Source organism: Sebastes umbrosus, chromosome 5, assembly GCF_015220745.1.
Source record: "Sebastes umbrosus isolate fSebUmb1 chromosome 5, fSebUmb1.pri, whole genome shotgun sequence".
Taxonomy (NCBI): domain Eukaryota; kingdom Metazoa; phylum Chordata; class Actinopteri; order Perciformes; family Sebastidae; genus Sebastes; species Sebastes umbrosus.
The window spans coordinates 24424127-24443055 of record NC_051273.1 but is presented as its reverse complement, the minus strand read 5'-3'; the positions used below and the strand labels follow the sequence as shown (position 1 = coordinate 24443055).

Here is an 18929-nt window from a genome sequence, read left to right as displayed (position 1 = left end):
AGACAAAATTCTGAGAAGTGGGATCTATTAAGTGTGTTAAATATGAATGGTATGAATAAGAAATTAATAAGAATATTTCTTGAATGTACAGTATAAATGCAGTATTTATTAATGATGGTGTTGCAGAGTTGAATTATTGCACACATTGTTGTACAGCTCAGTTAAGTCAGTAAAAAGTACCAGTACCTCGATTCTGAGGTACTGGTACTTTGAGTATTTCCATTTTCTGGTATTTTATACTTCTACTCTCTTACATCTCAGAGGGAAATATTATACTTTTTACTCCACTATATTAATTTTTAACAGTTTCTTCTGCATCTCAGCTGTTACCCTGCACTTCATTCATTTTTAACAGTTTCTTCTGCATTATATTCACATTTGTATTAGTCACATATCTCAGCTGTTACCCTGCACTTTATTCATTTTTAACAGTTTCTTCATCTCCTGTTATTTTTATATCTGGTATATATTTTTTTAGACTTTTTTACTAATATGTTTTGCACTGTGGAACTGTGATGCTGGAAACTTGAATTTCCCTCGGGATCAATAAAGTTACTATCTATCTATCTATCTATCTATCTATCTATCTATCTATCTATCTATCTATCTATCTATCTATCTATCCACTATATGTATTTGATACCTTAGTTACTTTGCAGATTCAGATTAATAAAACAAAATATAGTCATCAAATAAATTATGATATAATATATAGATAGATTTATTTTAATACTTTTGTACTTTTACTTTTTTTTAAAAAGATTTTTAATACATGAGTTTTACTTGTAAGAGTATTTCTACATTAGGCTTACTACTTTTACTACAATATCTGAGTGCTTCCACTACTAGAGGGAACAATGCAGTACATCCATCCTAATGATCGATCAGGTGTGACCAGAGCTCCCAGTGTGACCAGAGCTCCCAGTGTGACCAGAGCTCCCAGTGTGAGCAGAGCTCCCAGTGTGACCAGAGCTCCCAGTGTGAGCAGAGCTCCCAGTGTGAGCAGAGCTCCCAGTGTGAGCAGAGCAGCTGAACTGGTGCTGTGATGGTTGGAGACAAACTCTCCTCACACCATTAATGTGAAACGTTGCCGGGCTGGTCGGTCGGTCTGTCGGTAGTTCCGTTTCCTCTCCACCATAACGGAATATTATCCCAGAAAGGCCGAACAGATAGAAGAGAAGTGTCTTTGTAAATAGTTATTAGTACCGGAGGACCGGAGGACCGGAGGACGTTTAACGGATCCACTAACGGTTTCTAACCGTCGAGGTAACTTTGGTTGCTAGGCTAGGTAGCATTAGCTCACAGCTAACGGTTGATCTGTATTAGCATAGCTGCTATCATGCTAACTTTAGCTTCTAAGCTAGCACACTTGTTGGCTAAGTTAAGCTAACGTTAGCATGCTAGCCGCCCCTGTTGTTGCTCATCTGAAGGACATGTTTACCGTTATATGGAGGACATAACGGGCTGATGGTGGATATGTTTATATTTATTATATTAACAAGAAGTTGTGAGGTGTCAGCGTTTTATTTCTGTAGCTTAATAAGCTGGAGAACTTGCATTATTCTTTTATCCTCATCTGAGTCTCCCTCAGATGCGACACATAGGACACTATAAAGACACGATAAAGACACATAGGACACAAAAAAAGACACTATAAAGACACATAGGACACTAAAAAGACACTATAAAGACACGATAAAGACACGATAAAGACACATAGGACACAAAAAAGACACTATAAAGACACATAGGACACTAAAAAGACACTATAAAGACACATAGGACACGATAAAGACACATAGGACACTAAAAAGACACTATAAAGACACATAGGACACTAAAAAGACACTATAAAGACACAGGAAACGATAAAGACACTATAAAGACACATAGGACACTAAAGAGACACTATAAAGACACATAGGACACTAAAAAGACACTATAAAGACACAGGAAACGATAAAGACACTATAAAGACACATAGGACACTAAAGAGACACTATAAAGACACATAGGACATTAAAAAGACACTATAAAGACACATAGGACACTAAAAAGACACTATAAAGACACATAGGACACTAAAAAGACACAGGAAACGATAAAGACACATAGGACACTAAAGAGACACTATAAAGACACATAGGACACTAAAAAGACACTATAAAGACACATAGGACACTAAAAAGACACTATAAAGACACAGGAAACGATAAAGACACTATAAAGACACATAGGACACTAAAGAGACACTATAAAGACACATAGGACATTAAAAAGACACTATAAAGACACATAGGACACGATAAAGACACAGAGGACACTAAAAAGACACTATAAAAACACATAGGACACTCTAAGACACATAGGACACTAAAAAGACACTATAAAGACACATAGGACACTAAAAAGACACATAGGACACTATAAAGACACTAAGGACACTAAAAAGACACATAGTCTTTAGAGTGTCCTATGTGTCTTTTTAGTGTCCTATGTGGCTTTTAATTCTGTAGTTTGATAAGTGGGAGAACTTGTATTATTCTTTTATCCTCATTGGGCTCCACTGTTAGTCTCCTTCAGATGCCACACATAGGACACTATAAAGACTATGTGTCTTTATAGTGTCCTATGTGTCTTTTTAGTGTCCTATGTGGCTTTTAATTCTGTAGCTTGATAAGTGGGAGAACTTGCATTATTCTTTTATCCTCATTGGGCTCCACTGTTAGTCTCCTTCAGATGCCACACATAGGACAGTATAGGACACTTTAAAGACACATAGTACACTAAAAAGACACTAAAAAGACACATAGGACACTAAAAAAACACATAGGACACTATAAAGACACATAGGACACTAAAAAGAAACTTCTTTGTTAGAAATGCTATCTTAACATTTCTCAGACAAACAGTACCCTCATTAAGCCTCATTATTTGTTAGCCAAATATTGCCAAATGATTTGTTTGTTCGCACAATCATAACTACTACTATGCTTCAATTCAGTCACCCTCTTATGAACTGTTTATTTGTACTGTAAATATTGGCAATATTCAAATATTAATGTCTGAATACCAGTGGTGGAGGAAGTATTCAGATGCTTTTCTTAAGTAAAATACTAATACAACCATGTAAAAAATACTCTGCTACACGTAAAAGTCCTGCATTTAAAATCTTAAGTAAAAGTATTAAGTATTATCATCAAAGTATACTTAAAGAACCAAAAGTAAAAGTACTCATTATGCACAATGGCCCATTTCTGAATAATGTTTAATGTCACTGGATTATAATTATTGATTCATATATGTGTTCATGACTTTAATGTTGCAGCTGGGAAAGGTGCAGCTAATTTTAACTACATACTTTATATTAGGGTTTGAAAATAATTCAATATGATTATCATCTTTCAACGGTATCGTATCGTGATGAACACAGAATTCTGCTTATGGGAATACCCCAGTGTAGTTAAATCAAACTGCTGTCTTAATCTGATTACTCTGTATTTGTGTACATGCATGTAAACATAGTAAGTGTATAGCTGGAAATATTTATTAATTTTTTTCCCTCTATAATTTCACTTGAAACCTTTATGTTCATTTCGCACTAAAGTTCTTAATTCAATTATAAATACTTCATACTTTTCAAGTATATACTTCACACAAGAGTATACAAAAATAGGCTTTGCCATGTGGTTATGTCATATAGACTACATATTTCTTTATTGAATTACCAGAAAACATGCTACATCGTGATATGCAATGACCTATATCAAGATAGAAGACTTTGGTTATATTGCCCAGTCCTGCTTTATATACTGCTGCACAGTGTAATCCATAATAATATATGTTATTTTATTAGTTGAGTTTTATCTTGTATTAATAATCAGTCATCTTGGGCTTTGGGAAACACTGATCGACTTTATTCACCATTTTCTGACTTTTTACAGATTAATCAGAATATAATTAATAGATTTATCCACAATGAAAATAATCATTAGTTGCAGCTCTAGTGTAGAGTTTCTGCCTCACACTATTGTGGCCCAAGATGATGGTGGTTTTCTCACTTACTTACTAGATCAGCTTCACTGATAACACCCCCAACACTCCCCACATCCTGCTGTATTAGTAACCTTATTATAGTGTGTTTAGTGTCTAATGAATGTCTGATTCTCTCCCAGGTACCACTTCCTTTCTCTTCTGCTGTCATTTTCTGCACATCCTCCCGTAGCGCATGAGCACACCCGTGCCTCCTGCCCTCTTCGCCCTGGTGAGGCTCACAACAACCTGTAGCGATGTGTGATAACGGAGACCCCGAGGATAAACCCCCTGCCCCTCCGGTCAGGATGAGCAGCACCATCTTCAGCACCGGCTCCAGCAAAGACTCGCTCTCAGCCAACCACAGCTCTAAACCGCTGCCTTCTGTGCCCGAGGAGAGAAAACAACGCAAAGGGATCATCTCAATCTTCTCTGGGGCTGAAAAAGGTGAGTTTGGCTGAGAGATATTCAACTTTAAACTGGGGCTGTCAAAGTTAACACGACAGTAACGTGTTTACCCAAATTCGTTTTAAGGCATTATCGCAACTTGCGAATTTTAGGTTGTAGCTAGTGGAGATACTGGTATCATATGAAACTAGAAAACCTAATGAATCCATTGGTACCAACCATGTCATACTAGCTTGTCTCGAAAGGAGGCTAAATAATGCTCCAAACCTTCGCTAAATTTTGGTAAGAAAAAACTGTCATGGTCCTTTTCAAAGGGGTCCCCTTGACCTCTGACCTCAAGATATGTGAATGAAAATGGGTTCTATGGGTACCCACAAGTCTCCCCTTTTTTATGCTAAATGCAGTACCTGTGAAGGTTTGTCATTGTTTTGTGTTGTTAATTGTTTTCCAATAATAAATATATACATACATTTGCATAAAGCAGCATATTCGGCCACTCCCATGTTGATAAGAGTATTAAATACTTGAAAAATCTCCATTTAAGGTACATTTTGAACAGATAAAAAATGTGTGATTAATCGCGATTAACTAAGGACAATCATGCGATTAATCGTGACTAAATATTTTAATCGATTGACAGCCCTACTTTAAATGTGTTCCTGTGTTTGTGATCGGTTTAATTGTGTAGTCAAGTGTGATTTTCAATAAGGTTTTGGTTACTTTCAGGTGGTAGAAAGAAAGATCGAGACAAAGAGCGACCAGAGATCTCACCACCTTCAGATTTTGAACACACCATACATGTTGGGTTTGATGCTGTCACGGGGGAGTTCACTGTGAGTTTTTCACTGTTTGGTTGTTCTCACACGTGCTTTTTGATTTACATCACTTCTTAGTCGGCACCATTCTGACACCACGTCATCTTTGTCACACTCAGGGTATGCCGGAGCAGTGGGCTCGACTACTCCAGACCTCAAACATCACCAAGTCGGAGCAGAAGAAGAACCCACAAGCTGTGCTCGACGTTCTTAAGTTCTATGACTCTACAGGCAACGGCCGTCAGAAGTACCTCAGCTTCTCATCTTCTGGTGAGGCAGTGCATTCTGGGTGTTGTAGGTTTTCTACCTTTTGAGCGAAAAAGAATACCACAGCCCTGTTTCTCTGGTTTCTCTGGTCATGTAGCACCAATTTCAAACATATTTCTACTGCATAGACAGCCTAGTTTTGTGAAAAGGCCATCTTTTTAGCAGTGAAATACTTCCTTAGAGGTTAAATTCAGACACTATGTTTATTTAGATACCTGCAGGGCATTATGAATTTATATCAAGTTGTTAAATAAAAGACATCACCATGTTTATACAAGTAGAAGTTAATTATTGCTTAAAATGATTTGTCTTCAGGTAGATAACATTGTTTCCTTTCTCATAAAGAGGAATGTAATCAATATTAAGTCATATAAAACAATGAGTGACCAGGCAGCGGAATGAGTAAATCAGTACAAAGTGTTAACCCTTTGAGAACACCTACACTACTGTTTAAAAGTTTGTAATCTCCTGCCACCAAAGCTTGATTGTGTCCAGTCAGATGTCTGAGAGGACTACTCTATATGTCTGAATGGTCTTTCATGCTTTTAGCTTGTAGAAAATCCTCTTTACAAATTGATGTTATTTAGTTTAGTACATTGAGAACAAAACGCTGTCCAATTATTCAACCATACTGACCACTGTAAGGGCAGAAAATCCCTCTGAGCAACAGTTGAATAACAATAGAAGAAATCAGCGGTCATTGGTAAAAGAAACTGGAAGCTGAGCATCAAAATGTGTGCAGATTTAAACAGGAACAGGTTCATGTTTCAGTGTTAAGGTCACAATAATGAATCCTAGAACAAGCTGCAATTAACAGCTGTAACGTGTTGCTTTAGCAAAGCTCTTCACACTTCACCAGTGTTGGGCAGTAATGCATTACTGTAATATTATTATTTTCCCCGGTAACAAGTAGTGTAAGGGATTACAATTTCCTAAACAGTAATTATATTACAGTTATTAATCCAAGTAACGCTGCGTTACCAGAACACACGCTTATGTTACGATGATGTGAACGTGCGGCAGGTCAGCTTGCATCTTTGCGTCGAGTTGAACTTTGGGAACTTTCAGGTGAATATCAATTCGGCAGGCGATGAACAGTCGCCTGCATTCACGCATGTGTGACCTGAAGGAGAGGAGGAGTGGCGTACTTCCAACCGCTGGAAGTATTGTAATTTTTTTGAGTTTGTCTCAGTCAAAGATACAAAGAGCATGTCCGTTGTAAACTTTGTGCAAGCAGCAAAATGTAACATAACTTATTACTTTTGATACCAAGTAATAAGTAAAGTAATATCATTACTTTTTAAAGTAGTAATAAGTAAAAAGTAACTTCCCGAGTAACTTGCCCAGCATTGAACTTCATATGTTGCCCCTTCGTTGACATAGAATGGAAGTCAATGGGAGGTGAATGTTAATTTCACACATGTGTGACCGTGCCTTTAACCTCTTCAGTCTAACCACTGAGTAGACTGCATAGGGGTCAAAGAAAAACTCAATATTTAGAGCCCAGTTTCACTGTTGTGGTTCAATAATAATCGAGGATCAACATAATAAAACTAATTCAACATCCAACTTCCAACAGTATTCTCCCCTGTCATGTAACACATTGACTAAATGGAAGTTTGAATCATTTAATTATTCTTATTGTGGCCAAAAATATTTCAAATGTAAATAATACATTTGGTTTATAAATTAAACTGTTTTTATCTCTGTTAATATAGTTATTATTGAAGGGAAGAAAAAGAAGAACATCAATATAACAGCTTATTCTAAACTTTTAAATGACAGTGTAGTTTAATCTGTGACTACAAGAACTTATAAAACATCTTTTTTACTAACTCTTTGTTTTTTGTTTTATTTACAGAAAAAGACGCATTCACTCCAGGGCCTCAGTCTGTAAGTATTCAAGACTGTTAAAACACACATGCTGTTTTATTTGTAGCATGTTTTGTCTTATAAAGACTAACAACCTTTTCTTTCCCTCTAAATCAGCCCGTCAAAAAAGGCACTGAACCCTTGTCTCCGAATATCAAAGACATTGACGATGATGACGATGATGAAGCTCCTCCTCCTATCGTGGCACCGAGACCAGAACACACAAAGAGTGTAAGTCACCATAATGATCCTCTTTTCATTTTAAAATCAGTGTTTCATATTTCACTTTCTGAGGCATTCTTTGTGAACTTGAAATGTATTTATTTATTATATGTATTATTTTTGTTGTGCAGGTGTATACTCGCTCCGTTATCGACCCCATCCCTGCTCCAAGCACGTGTCCAGACGGCGGAGAAACTGCCTCCAAGGCTGCAGACAGACAGAAGAAGAAGGGCAAGATGACGGATGAGGAGATCATGGACAAACTGAGTAAATGATTAATTAATCATTAATCTTACTTACTCTTAAGTAGCAGTTTAAATCCAAACTGTTACATGTATTTGCTTATATTTAGTATTTATTGCAATATTGTTTCCTTTACATATGTGGTTGTTTATCTGTCTTACAGGAACAATAGTCAGCATTGGAGATCCCAAGAAGAAGTACACCAGATATGAAAAGATTGGTCAGGGGTGAGTTCAGATCCACCAGCTTCATGTAGAACACGTGATAGGATTTAAGTTTTTATGTGTACTATAATGAATGTTGCTTATGTAAGGGATAATGTACAGCTAGCTGGTCATTGTTGTACATTATCCCACTTATTACACGGCTACTTACCTAAGAAATCAATAATTTGACACAAAAATGGTCCTCCAGAGTCCGACATCAGAGCTGCATCCATAGCAACGGTCTGTTATGCATAACAAAGATCTGCTATAAAGAAATAACAGATCATGGAACGCCATGATTGACCAATCAGAATTGAGTATTCAACAAAGTCGCGTAATAAATAATAATAATTATAGTGCCTTTTTTCTCAATAAAATCTGGTCATTTTCTTTTGTATCAACACTTTTTAAATTTCCACCCACAATGTACTGTTTACTGTTGCTGCCCTAAAAACCCCAATTGAGACGCATATTCTGAATGCGCTGCATACATGTCCAAAGAATGCTCCTAAAACCTGAATGATATCATCATATCCCACATGTCTTATTCTGAAAATGCTCATTTCAGAATATCCAAACGGAATATGCTGTTTACATGACCTGTATCAAATTCAGAATAGTAGTGAATTATTAGTATGCATGTAAAGGTAGTCATTGTCAGGTTTATGAAGCCAAACACCTCTAATGGGATCCTAACTATCCTATGAGACAGATCATAGCGGTACCGAGCGTTTTTCTCAGTAATATACAAAGAAAGCATCATCATGTCACAACTATGTCAGATGACTCACAGCTCTCTGGGGGCATATGTTCTGTTTAACATCAGAGATTTTTTTGTGAAAACTTGGCAGCATGAATATATCTGTGTATAATACATATGCAGACTAATTTGAGTGCTCATCTCATTTGTCTCACAGGGCTTCAGGAACAGTATTCACAGCCATTGATGTTGCCACAGGACAGGAGGTAAAGTAATGGATGAGGAGATGTGGAGAAACTAACCAGGGATACTGTAAACTGTGAAGTAGTGGAGCTCATGACATAAACACAGCTACACACAGCTGCCGCTATGGAACTAGATGGCACTGGGCTTGTAGTGATCAATCCACAGACCTTGTGAGCAGTTTCATGTAGGAACTATTTTCTCTCCACCGAACTACACCCGCCAACCGTATCACAGCGCAGAAGGAAAGCGTGCATCTATTCTCGATGCTGCTAGCTCACCTAGCACCACTGAGCTAGCTAACGTTACAGCTCAGCCGAGCATCTGATAGATGCGCGCTTCCAAACTGCTCACAACAAGGTCTGTGGATTATCTTGAGTAACAGGGCCATGATTTCTGGAAAGAAACATTGCTGTTGAGTTTTATCTCCAACACTCGGCAACTCACACCAAAACAATCTAGATTGATATATATATGTATATGCAATATGTATATTTTAATTTGGGGTTGAACTGTCCCTTTTAAACATGTATAATACATATACTTATGAAGTCATTATAAAAACCAAAGGAAAGTTTGGAATATTGGATATTAAAACTTTATACTAACATGGTCCCTTGAGTAACGTTTTGGTAATTCTAAATATTGTCTCTCACGCTTCCTTTTTACAGGTCGCCATTAAACAGATCAACCTACAAAAGCAGCCGAAGAAGGAGCTTATCATCAATGAGATTCTAGTGATGAAGGAGTTGAAGAACCCCAACATCGTCAACTTTTTAGACAGGTACGACTGAAAGTAAACCTGCAGCCTGAGTAGAACATCTAATCATAGTTACAACGAAACCAGAAAGTTGTCACACTAGCATGGTTGGACGTCAGTGGGTGACAATGTTTATTTGTGTGTGTGTATATCAGTTTCCTGATGGCGGAGGAGCTGTTTGTGGTGATGGAGTATCTGGCTGGTGGCTCACTGACAGACGTGGTAACAGAGACCTGTATGGATGAAGCCCAGATAGCCGCCGTCTGCCGAGAGGTACACTACACTCTTCACAACCAACCAGGGCAACTTTATGTGAAAGTTAGAGGCAAAACAAAAACTTACAGGGATAGTTTGGATTGTTTTGAAGAGGGGTTTTAAGAGGTACTTCTCCACACTTCAAAACATCCAAACCATCCCTTTAACTCTCAACAACTTCTCCCTCTCTCTCCCTATGTGTCTCTGTACCTGCAGTGTTTACAAGCATTGGAGTTCCTGCATGCGAACCAGGTCATCCACAGAGACATCAAAAGTGACAATGTGTTACTGGGGATGGACGGCTCTGTCAAGCTGAGTAAGTCCTGTACTGATGAGCAGCCTGTTGAACTCTGATTTCTATGTTCTTCCAGTGTCACTCTGTATTTACTCTTCTCCGTCTGTTCGACAGCCGATTTTGGCTTCTGTGCCCAGATCACTCCCGAGCAGAGCAAACGAAGCACCATGGTAGGAACGCCTTACTGGATGGCTCCGGAGGTGGTGACCAGAAAGGCTTATGGGCCTAAAGTAGACATCTGGTCACTGGGCATTATGGCCATCGAGATGGTTGAAGGAGAGCCTCCCTACCTGAACGAGAACCCACTACGAGTGAGTGACAACATTTTCAATCCTTTTGCTTATTTAAATATCCTCTTTTTATTTTAAGTTGTATTTACACATAAACATGTTAATTTCCAACACTTTGACATGAAATTCTCCCAATTGACTCATCTGTACTGGGAGTGAATGCGTTTAAAAGAACTCAGGTTCACTTACAGAAATAAAGTCATTAAGGCACTATTGCACATAATAAACAATCTTTTTTAATCAAGCTTTTTATTTTTTCCTTAATAAAAATGACTACAACAACCTAAACCATAACAAATACAATAATATGTAAATGTAATAACAGATTGTAACTATAAATTGAAAAACAAAGTATTCAAAAACAAGGAGGAAAAATGGTAATAGTACTAATATAGTAATAAGAATAAAATAGTTAAATAAATTTAAATTAAAAGAAAATAAATAAGATTATTAAATTAAAAGAAAATAAATTAAATTATGTATTTATCTAATATTATTAAATTTGTATTTGTTTATTCAAATTATGATAAATAAAAATACATTAAAAAAAAATTAATAAAATAAATTCACACACCAGATTCCCAACACCTACTTATTTCATATAAAAAATCTTAATTTTATATCAAAAAGTTCGAATAATTAGTGACCAGAGGGATAAATTATTTGTTTGTGTCAGACGTTGGCATAGTTGCTGAACAACTGCAGTTCTCAGACTCTCATGAGTCAACACAAACGCTCACAAATCTCATGAGAGTTTGTCCTGCTCTCCACCAACAGCAGCATTCAAGGAATAAGCCAGGCGTTAAACAGTTGACTTGTTGTTGGGAGAAGTTGTCAAGATACAAATATTTCTGTCCAGTTTTTCTGCTACTCCTGTTGAATAGTGTTCATATTCTAGCTCAGTACAAACACTATTGAATCAGTTTCATGGGCCAAGTATGTTTAAGCATACAAGGAATTTGAGCAATAATGTTGATATACAGATCAAACTTATTGTAACTGTAAACAGGGATACAGCTAGTGCAAGGCTGGAGTGCAGAGAGTGCTGGAATAAATATTGTAATGTTAAGATTTTCGTTGAGAGTGACGAGGATGGACAGGATTAGGAGTGAGTGTATTAGAGGGACAGCTCTGGTTAGACGGTTTGGAGACAAAGCGAGAGAGACAAGATTTACATAATTTGGATATGTGCAAAAGAGAAATGCTGGGTATATTGGGAGAAGGATGCTGAAGACAGAGCTGCCAGGCAAGAGGAACAAAGGAAGGCCAAAGAGGAGGTTTATAGATGTGGTGAGGGAGGACATGCAGTTGGTTGGCGCGACAGAGGATGATGTAGAGGACAGGAAGAGATGGAAACAGATGAACTGCTGTGGTGACCCCTAACGGGATCAGCCAAAAGAATGAGTTGCTTTATATACGTACCAGAAGTTATGTACAGTATATGCATGTATGCACATCAATTTACAGTATATACAGCCTGCTAGTCAGTGATGAATGATGTGTTCATCAGTAATCCCACCTCATTTCGAACTGAACACACTGCTCTTGATGTGTTCAGTGTTACATGCTGCACATGCTGAATGTTACAAACTTTGCCTCTTCTATGTGAACACTTTTAAAATCTGGATTACAACTTTCTGGGTCAACAGAGGATTATTAACTTTTGTGAAACAGTTCACTGGTATCACCTGCAGTTTGTTGTATGGCTTTGTAAAGTCAGTTTACTCAGCTGGCACTATAGAAAAGGAAAGCACTTTATAGTGGCGGTGTGAATGCTGGGTTAGAAAATGAAATGTAACACTTTCATAGCATGAAATACGATACGATACGATACGATACAATACGATACGATACGATACGATACGATAATACTTTATTGTCAGACAGGTCTGAAATTTGTTTTGCATAACAGCAGCTCCGTTTGCAACATCACAGAAAGGACAAAGACAATAAATAAGGATACAAACATTTAAACATTACAATCACAGAAGACGATATTCAGGGCCCTTTAACGCACATTTGATCTGGGATTAGGCTCCATATTTAGTTTAAGGATTGACTGATGTACAAAAGAGTGCTTCAGTCTAACCTTATTAAATCGTGGAACCTGTATCTCCGATTTGATGGTAACAATTGATATTCACTGTTCAAAACATGGTTGGGGTCAGAGACGATGTTGTTAGCCATCCTTAAGATGTTATTATGATAGGCTGATTCATAGAGTTTCTCAAGGGGTTGACCTACAATCTTTGAGCAGATTTTCATTTGGTGAAGCAGTTTTGACTTTAAAGTAGTTGACAAATTATTGTACCATGTAGTATAGCAATACTGCAGGACACTCATAATCACAGAAGTAAAAAACAAAAGAAGAATTTGTTTACTCGCCCCAAAAGACCTGAGCCGGCGGAGAAAGTAAATTCTTTGTTTTGTCTTTTTACAGACAAATTCGATGTGGTCTTTCCAAGATAACAGATGATCAATCATTACTCCCAAATATTTATATGAAAATACCTGCAGGATTTTTTCATTATGAATAACAATAGGAACTTTATGAGAATCAGATGGTGAACCAAATACAATTTCTTCCGTTTTCTTTGTGTTAATCTGAAGAGCATTACTGTCAGTCCACTCGACCATTTTGTTTACACCATGTTGGTGCAGCTCAGGGTTGTCCGAGTGACTTAACAGAGATATTATAGCTGTATCATCAGAATACTTTAGAATGTATTGATTTGGTGTATTTGTACGACAGTCATCGGTGTAAAAGGTGAAAAGCATAGCTGAACTCACGCAACCTCTTGCATAGGTTTTTGGTTTGTCTAAATGTTTCGTAATAATATGAACCAGAGTGGCAACAGCGTCTTCTGTACCACAGCCCTGCTTAAATGCAAATTGATATGGATCGAGTTTGTCTTAATAAAATAAATAAATACGGATCAGATTTTTTAAATGTCCTCACTTTACCAGTTTGACTGGATTTACTTCCTGAAACTAGGGTTCACAGTTGTTCCTTTTTCTCTCGTCTCTTCCGTTTCATCAGGCATTATACCTGATCGCCACAAACGGCACACCTGAGCTCCAGAACCCAGAGAAGCTGTCTCCGGTCTTCAGAGATTTCCTCAACCGTTGCTTGGAAATGGATGTGGAGAAAAGAGGCGGAGGCAAAGAGCTGCTGCAGGTTAAAAGCCTCTTCCTGTTATTAGACTATTTTCATTGTGTTTTAATTAAACATGCACTTGATTCACTGGTTTTCCCTTTCCCCCTCCTTCTCTTCTCTACGTTTATCTTTGTCCCGGTGTGCAGCATCCGTTCCTGAAGCTGGCGAAGCCGCTCTCCAGTCTCACGCCTCTCATCCTGGCAGCCAAGGAGGCCATGAAGGGCAATCGTTAGCTGATGAGACTAGCTACGCTGCCTTCCCATGCTGTGTGTGCACAGATATGTGCCAACCGTTTAGATTACGTGCCAGACAATAGGCTGAGAGTGACTCTCCACTCTTGATGCACCAGCCTTATAAGCCCTGACAAACCTCACTGTGAAGAAGACCAAAAAATATAGAGCACAACTCCACCGCTGTCCATATGAACTCTATTCTCACTCAGACGTCAGAAGACAAGTCAAACTAAAGTGCTTAGTTTAAGAGTCGGGCGTAGTTATTTTTTACAACAAATCTCCTGGTGACAGGTTAGGGTTAGGCTTGTATTTAACTTGGAATGAAGAAGATGCCTAGTTCGATTTTAGTTTTTTTTAATCAACTGCCTTAAACAAATGCAAAATGTTGCCTAATGTATTGTTGATTGTGTCTCAATGTTTCTCTTCCCATGATTTTTACTACCTTTGTAATTTACCTTTTCAGCTCGTCAGTGTCTTAGTTATTTTGATACTTGAATTTCATATTTGTCCCCCGTCTTGTTATATAGTTGGTCTCATTCAGTGAACACTCTTGCTATTTCCACATTGACTCGTGTTTTATGGACATTTTCTCTTATAGGAAAACATTTCAGCACATTTGTCGTCATCATGAGCTGCGATTGTGTCGTTCTTCGATTGCCACACCTGACAGACCTACTGTACCAGTTCTTTATCCGTTATCATTAGTCTCCTGATACCAGAGGTGCACCTTACAGGCAAATTAAGATGTTAGATTGACAGGGTTTATACTTTCTCCTTTTATTGTTGTTATTAAAAAATGAGTATTGTATGTTGAACTCTGTCCTTTGTGTTCTTCTGGACTTAACAAATGTGCTCTTCCCATATGTGTATATTGTGTACGTAATGTTTAGTTTGAAAAAAAAAAAAGCGGCCATATCGTAGTGGTTAGCTGTCGAAGGCTGGTAAAGACAATTTGTTGACTGTTTATTTTTTTCCTGACGACTAACAACCTTGTCTGCGCCCTCAAATAAATGTTAGTGCTTTTGTGATTTGAGTGTGAATGATTGTATAAAGCCACAGAGAGGGAAACAAATACGAGACTGGAACCAATGAAGACTTTAATTTATTTATTTATTATCTTTATGACTTTATAACTGGATTCTCTACGGGTAGAACGGATACAAGTTTAGGATGTAAGTCACAGAGCTTGAGGTGTCTTTATTTTGAAGTAGTATGCTGCCAATTATTTTATTTATTTTTTTATTAACAACATTTAAGGTTTTTTAGTAGCTGTGAGTTTGTTGTGCGCTTTTATTTTGGAGGTTTTGCCAGGAAGTGCAGTAATAGCCTTTCCTATCTATACTGAATGTTTGAAGTGGAACCAATGAAGACTTTAATTTATTTATTATCTTTATACCTTTATAGCTGGAATACTTTAATTTATTGATTTATTATTATGCCTTTATAACTAGTATACTTTCATTTATTTATGTATTATTTTTATGCCTTTATAACTGGAATACTTTCATTTATTTATTTATTTATTTATTTATCATCTTTATGCCTTTATAACTGGAATACTTTCATTTATTTATTTATTTATTATCTTTATACCTTTATAACTGGAATACTTTCATTATTTATGTACTTATTTATTTATTATGTTTATACCTTTTTAACTGGAATACTTTCATTTATTTATTTATTATCTTTATGCCTTTATAACTGGAATACTTTAATTATTTATGTACTTATTTATTTTTTATCTTTATACCTTTATAACTGGAATACTTTCATTATTTATGTACTTATTTATTTTTTATCTTTATACCTTTATAACTGGAATACTTTCATTATTTATGTACTTATTTATTTATTTATGTTTATACCTTTTTAACTGGAATACTTTCATTTATTTATTTATTTTTATGCCTTTATAACTGGAATACTTTCATTTATTTATTAATTTATTTATTATCTTTATGCCTTTACAACTGGAATCTCTAGAAGCAGCGCAGGTACAAGTTTAGGATGTAAATGACAGAGCTTGAGGTGTCTTTATTTTGAAGTAGTATGCTGCCAATTATTTTGATTTCTGTCGGCGCTTTTATTTTGGAGGTTTTACCCGGAAGTGTTACAGTTTCTGACATCCGGTTTCTATAGCCCAAACTGAAGCTGGTGTAACCGGCTGTTACCAAACTGCTAACTCTATTTTTCCTGACTTCTGTGTGTAATGGCAGTCCAAATGAAAGACAAAGACGCTTACCAAAGACTAAACTATCTTTACCAGGTAGGAAATAAATGCTAAAGTAAAAGTGAATCGCTGTTGTGATGCTATCGACAACACCACATGATGCTAACACGCTAGCTGCTCTGCTAACAGGCATGTGCTGATATAGTAACTCAAGCTGTTGTGTCTCTCTGCAGGCTGCACATTGTGTTTTATCCCAGAACCCGGAGAACGTGGAGCTGGCTCGGTTCTACTGCTTCACTCAGAGGACCATAGCCAGACGTTTAGTTCTCAGACAGTAAGTTTTAGTTTTGTCTGGTATTGATTTTATTTTGAAGGCAGAGTTAATGTTGCTTCCCTGTAAAGTTACATGTGTTGTTGTTGTTTGTTGCACAGGGTTTCATATGTACCTGAACATTAATGAATTCAATTGTACGTTAACAAATCCCACGAAAATTACCAAAATCAACAATGAATTAATCCCACTTAAAGTACTTTACTTAAGTAGATTTTGAAGTACTTGTACTTTACTTAAGTATTTCTATTTTATTTTACTTTATACTCCACTAACACTACATCTCAGAGGTAAATATGGTACTTTTTACTTCACTACATTTATTTGACAACTTTAATTACTTTGCAGATTTAGATTATTAATACAAAATATAAATCAACTAATAAATTATGATTTACAGTATAGTTTTAGATTAAACAACCCAGTAATATATAAAGTAGTTAAAATGAGCTCCACTTTTACCAGATGCAACATTAAAGTGCTGAACATATTAATGCATCATCAATAATTGTTGTCCAAAAACTATTAAATACACATTATCGAGCCAAACTGTTACACTGGGTCCCAATGAACATGGGCGCTGTTGTTTATTATGAGTCAATCCTACAAACACCATCCTAGTTCCATTATTACTTACTAGAGCAACAAATGGATATATATCCACTACAGTAATAGTCCTCAACAAATGCACCATTTCCTCCTGTTTGAGTGTTATTTACTAAAAACTGCAGTGCCCAGCTGTTGTTAAAATTACTGAGCCTTTTTAAGAACTGAAACTATATTTGTGACCCATTTTAAAATATTTACATACCAAATGGGTTTGTGTAGAGCCCAAAGGAAAACATACCATAATGCCAGCCTTATCCTCTACGTCTAACCTGTCCGTAAATATGTTTTCAACATCTATCATCCATCTAATTGTGTATTTTATTGCAGAGATCCGTCAGTAAAGAGAACGATATGCAAGAAGTGCTGCTCGTTGCTCATCCCCGGTGTAACCGCCACTGTAAGACAACGAAGTAAGTTAGCTCATCATCTATAGTGAAAATATTTTGCATGCATATAAATTGTGTTTTTACAGAGGAATTACACAAAAGCAAAACATTATTTCATTTGAGCAAACAAATCTGTTCTGTACTCAATAATTATTGATTATTGATATTATTGCACATGAACCATGCAAATTCATTTAGTGAGCACAGAATAGATTTTTGTTTGCTCAAATTAAATTGTTTCTTTGCTTGTGCATGATTTCTCTTCAAAATATAATGTATGTGCTTGTAAAATATATTTTTCTGTGCTCAAAATCTCCCATTGCACACTCAGGAACGAGGCACAAATATAACGCCATATATTCCTGCTGTTTCCCATATTCAGAGACACTGACCTTCTTTCTGTTCACTTTTTTTTTCATTAGGAAAAAATAGGAAGACCCGCTTCACTGTTGTGAGGTGCCTCAGCTGTGGGCAGAGCAAGTCGTTCCTGAATGATCCGGATCATTGTTTGTGGGTCGACCGTCCCGAAGCTCAGCTGCAGCCACAAAAGCAGCCAGGTACAAACTCGACACTAAACACAAACCTCACGGAGGATGGTTGCGATAAACTGTCAATTTTGAATAAAATATCTATAATTGCATTATTTTTAATGATATTGCTTCATCATTCATTTGCTACATCAGAGGTAATGATCATTTTTATTTAATGATCATAAAGCGCAAAGGCTCCGCAAGTTATTGTAGTGCTTAACTAGGTGCCTACTGCACACGCAGGGCTTTTCAGATATGACTGCCTCAATAAGATAAAAGCAAATAACTTAAATTAAGAACTAAAATACAAAATTAGGAAGACGGACAATTTGTTTTTGTCAATTGTATGCTTTAATAGTTTGACAGTTTAGAAATCTACATCATGCCTCATGCGAGTATAAACCGCTTCAGATTGCGTAAATTGGTGACCAAATACTGCAGAATTGAAAACAATGGCCAACACTTGGTACTGATCATTATTATTATTTATTCTTTCTCACCCTCAGATCCAAAACCTTCCATTAAAAAACAGCCAAAAGACAAAAAGCCTGACGGGTCAGTGTCGTCTAAACCCAGCGCTGCCCAGAGCTCTGCCGGCACGTAGCAGCAGTTCAACTCTTCTGACCGAGAAATATGAAGGACTGATGTTTCTTTTTCATTTGTTTAAGATATGTGTAACATTATTATATTACATATATCCATAATCTTTTAGTAATTTTATTGATTTAGTAACTGTTTGGCCTCTGTGAGATCATTTTCAGTATTTTTCTGCAGGGTGATTTTTGATGCTACCAACAGATGGCCACCAGGCGGTGTCCTGCACATTTAAAAGATTTTTTTTTTTTTTTTTCAAAAGTAAACCTCATTGATGATTTTATTGAAAACCGCCAACAAGAATGGAA

The 18929-nt window shown here is 36.6% G+C and overlaps 2 protein-coding genes across 3 annotated transcripts; both read left to right on the top strand.

Moving 5' to 3' along the window:
* Positions 1 to 1009: 1009 nt before the first annotated feature.
* pak2b (p21 protein (Cdc42/Rac)-activated kinase 2b) lies at positions 1010 to 15026 on the top strand. Of its 2 annotated transcripts, none has more exons than XM_037771258.1 (15): positions 1010 to 1266; positions 4176 to 4479; positions 5167 to 5273; positions 5375 to 5525; positions 7384 to 7415; positions 7512 to 7625; positions 7748 to 7883; positions 8023 to 8086; positions 8983 to 9031; positions 9680 to 9792; positions 9924 to 10041; positions 10240 to 10339; positions 10433 to 10629; positions 13649 to 13786; positions 13912 to 15026. In XM_037771258.1, the coding sequence occupies exons 2-15, from the start codon at positions 4290 to 4292 to the stop codon at positions 13996 to 13998; spliced, it is 1596 nt and encodes a 531-aa protein (XP_037627186.1). In that variant the 5' UTR covers positions 1010 to 1266; positions 4176 to 4289; the 3' UTR covers positions 13999 to 15026. The 2 variants fall into 2 exon arrangements, with proteins under 2 accessions (XP_037627186.1, XP_037627187.1); XM_037771259.1 differs by lacking the exon at positions 1010 to 1266 and adding an exon at positions 1335 to 1470.
* Positions 15027 to 16091: 1065 nt separating this feature from the next.
* rpp21 (ribonuclease P 21 subunit) lies at positions 16092 to 18874 on the top strand. The gene is made up of 5 exons (XM_037771305.1): positions 16092 to 16267; positions 16405 to 16505; positions 17439 to 17521; positions 17920 to 18054; positions 18534 to 18874. The coding sequence occupies exons 1-5, from the start codon at positions 16211 to 16213 to the stop codon at positions 18629 to 18631; spliced, it is 474 nt and encodes a 157-aa protein (XP_037627233.1). The 5' UTR covers positions 16092 to 16210; the 3' UTR covers positions 18632 to 18874.
* Positions 18875 to 18929: the final 55 nt, after the last annotated feature.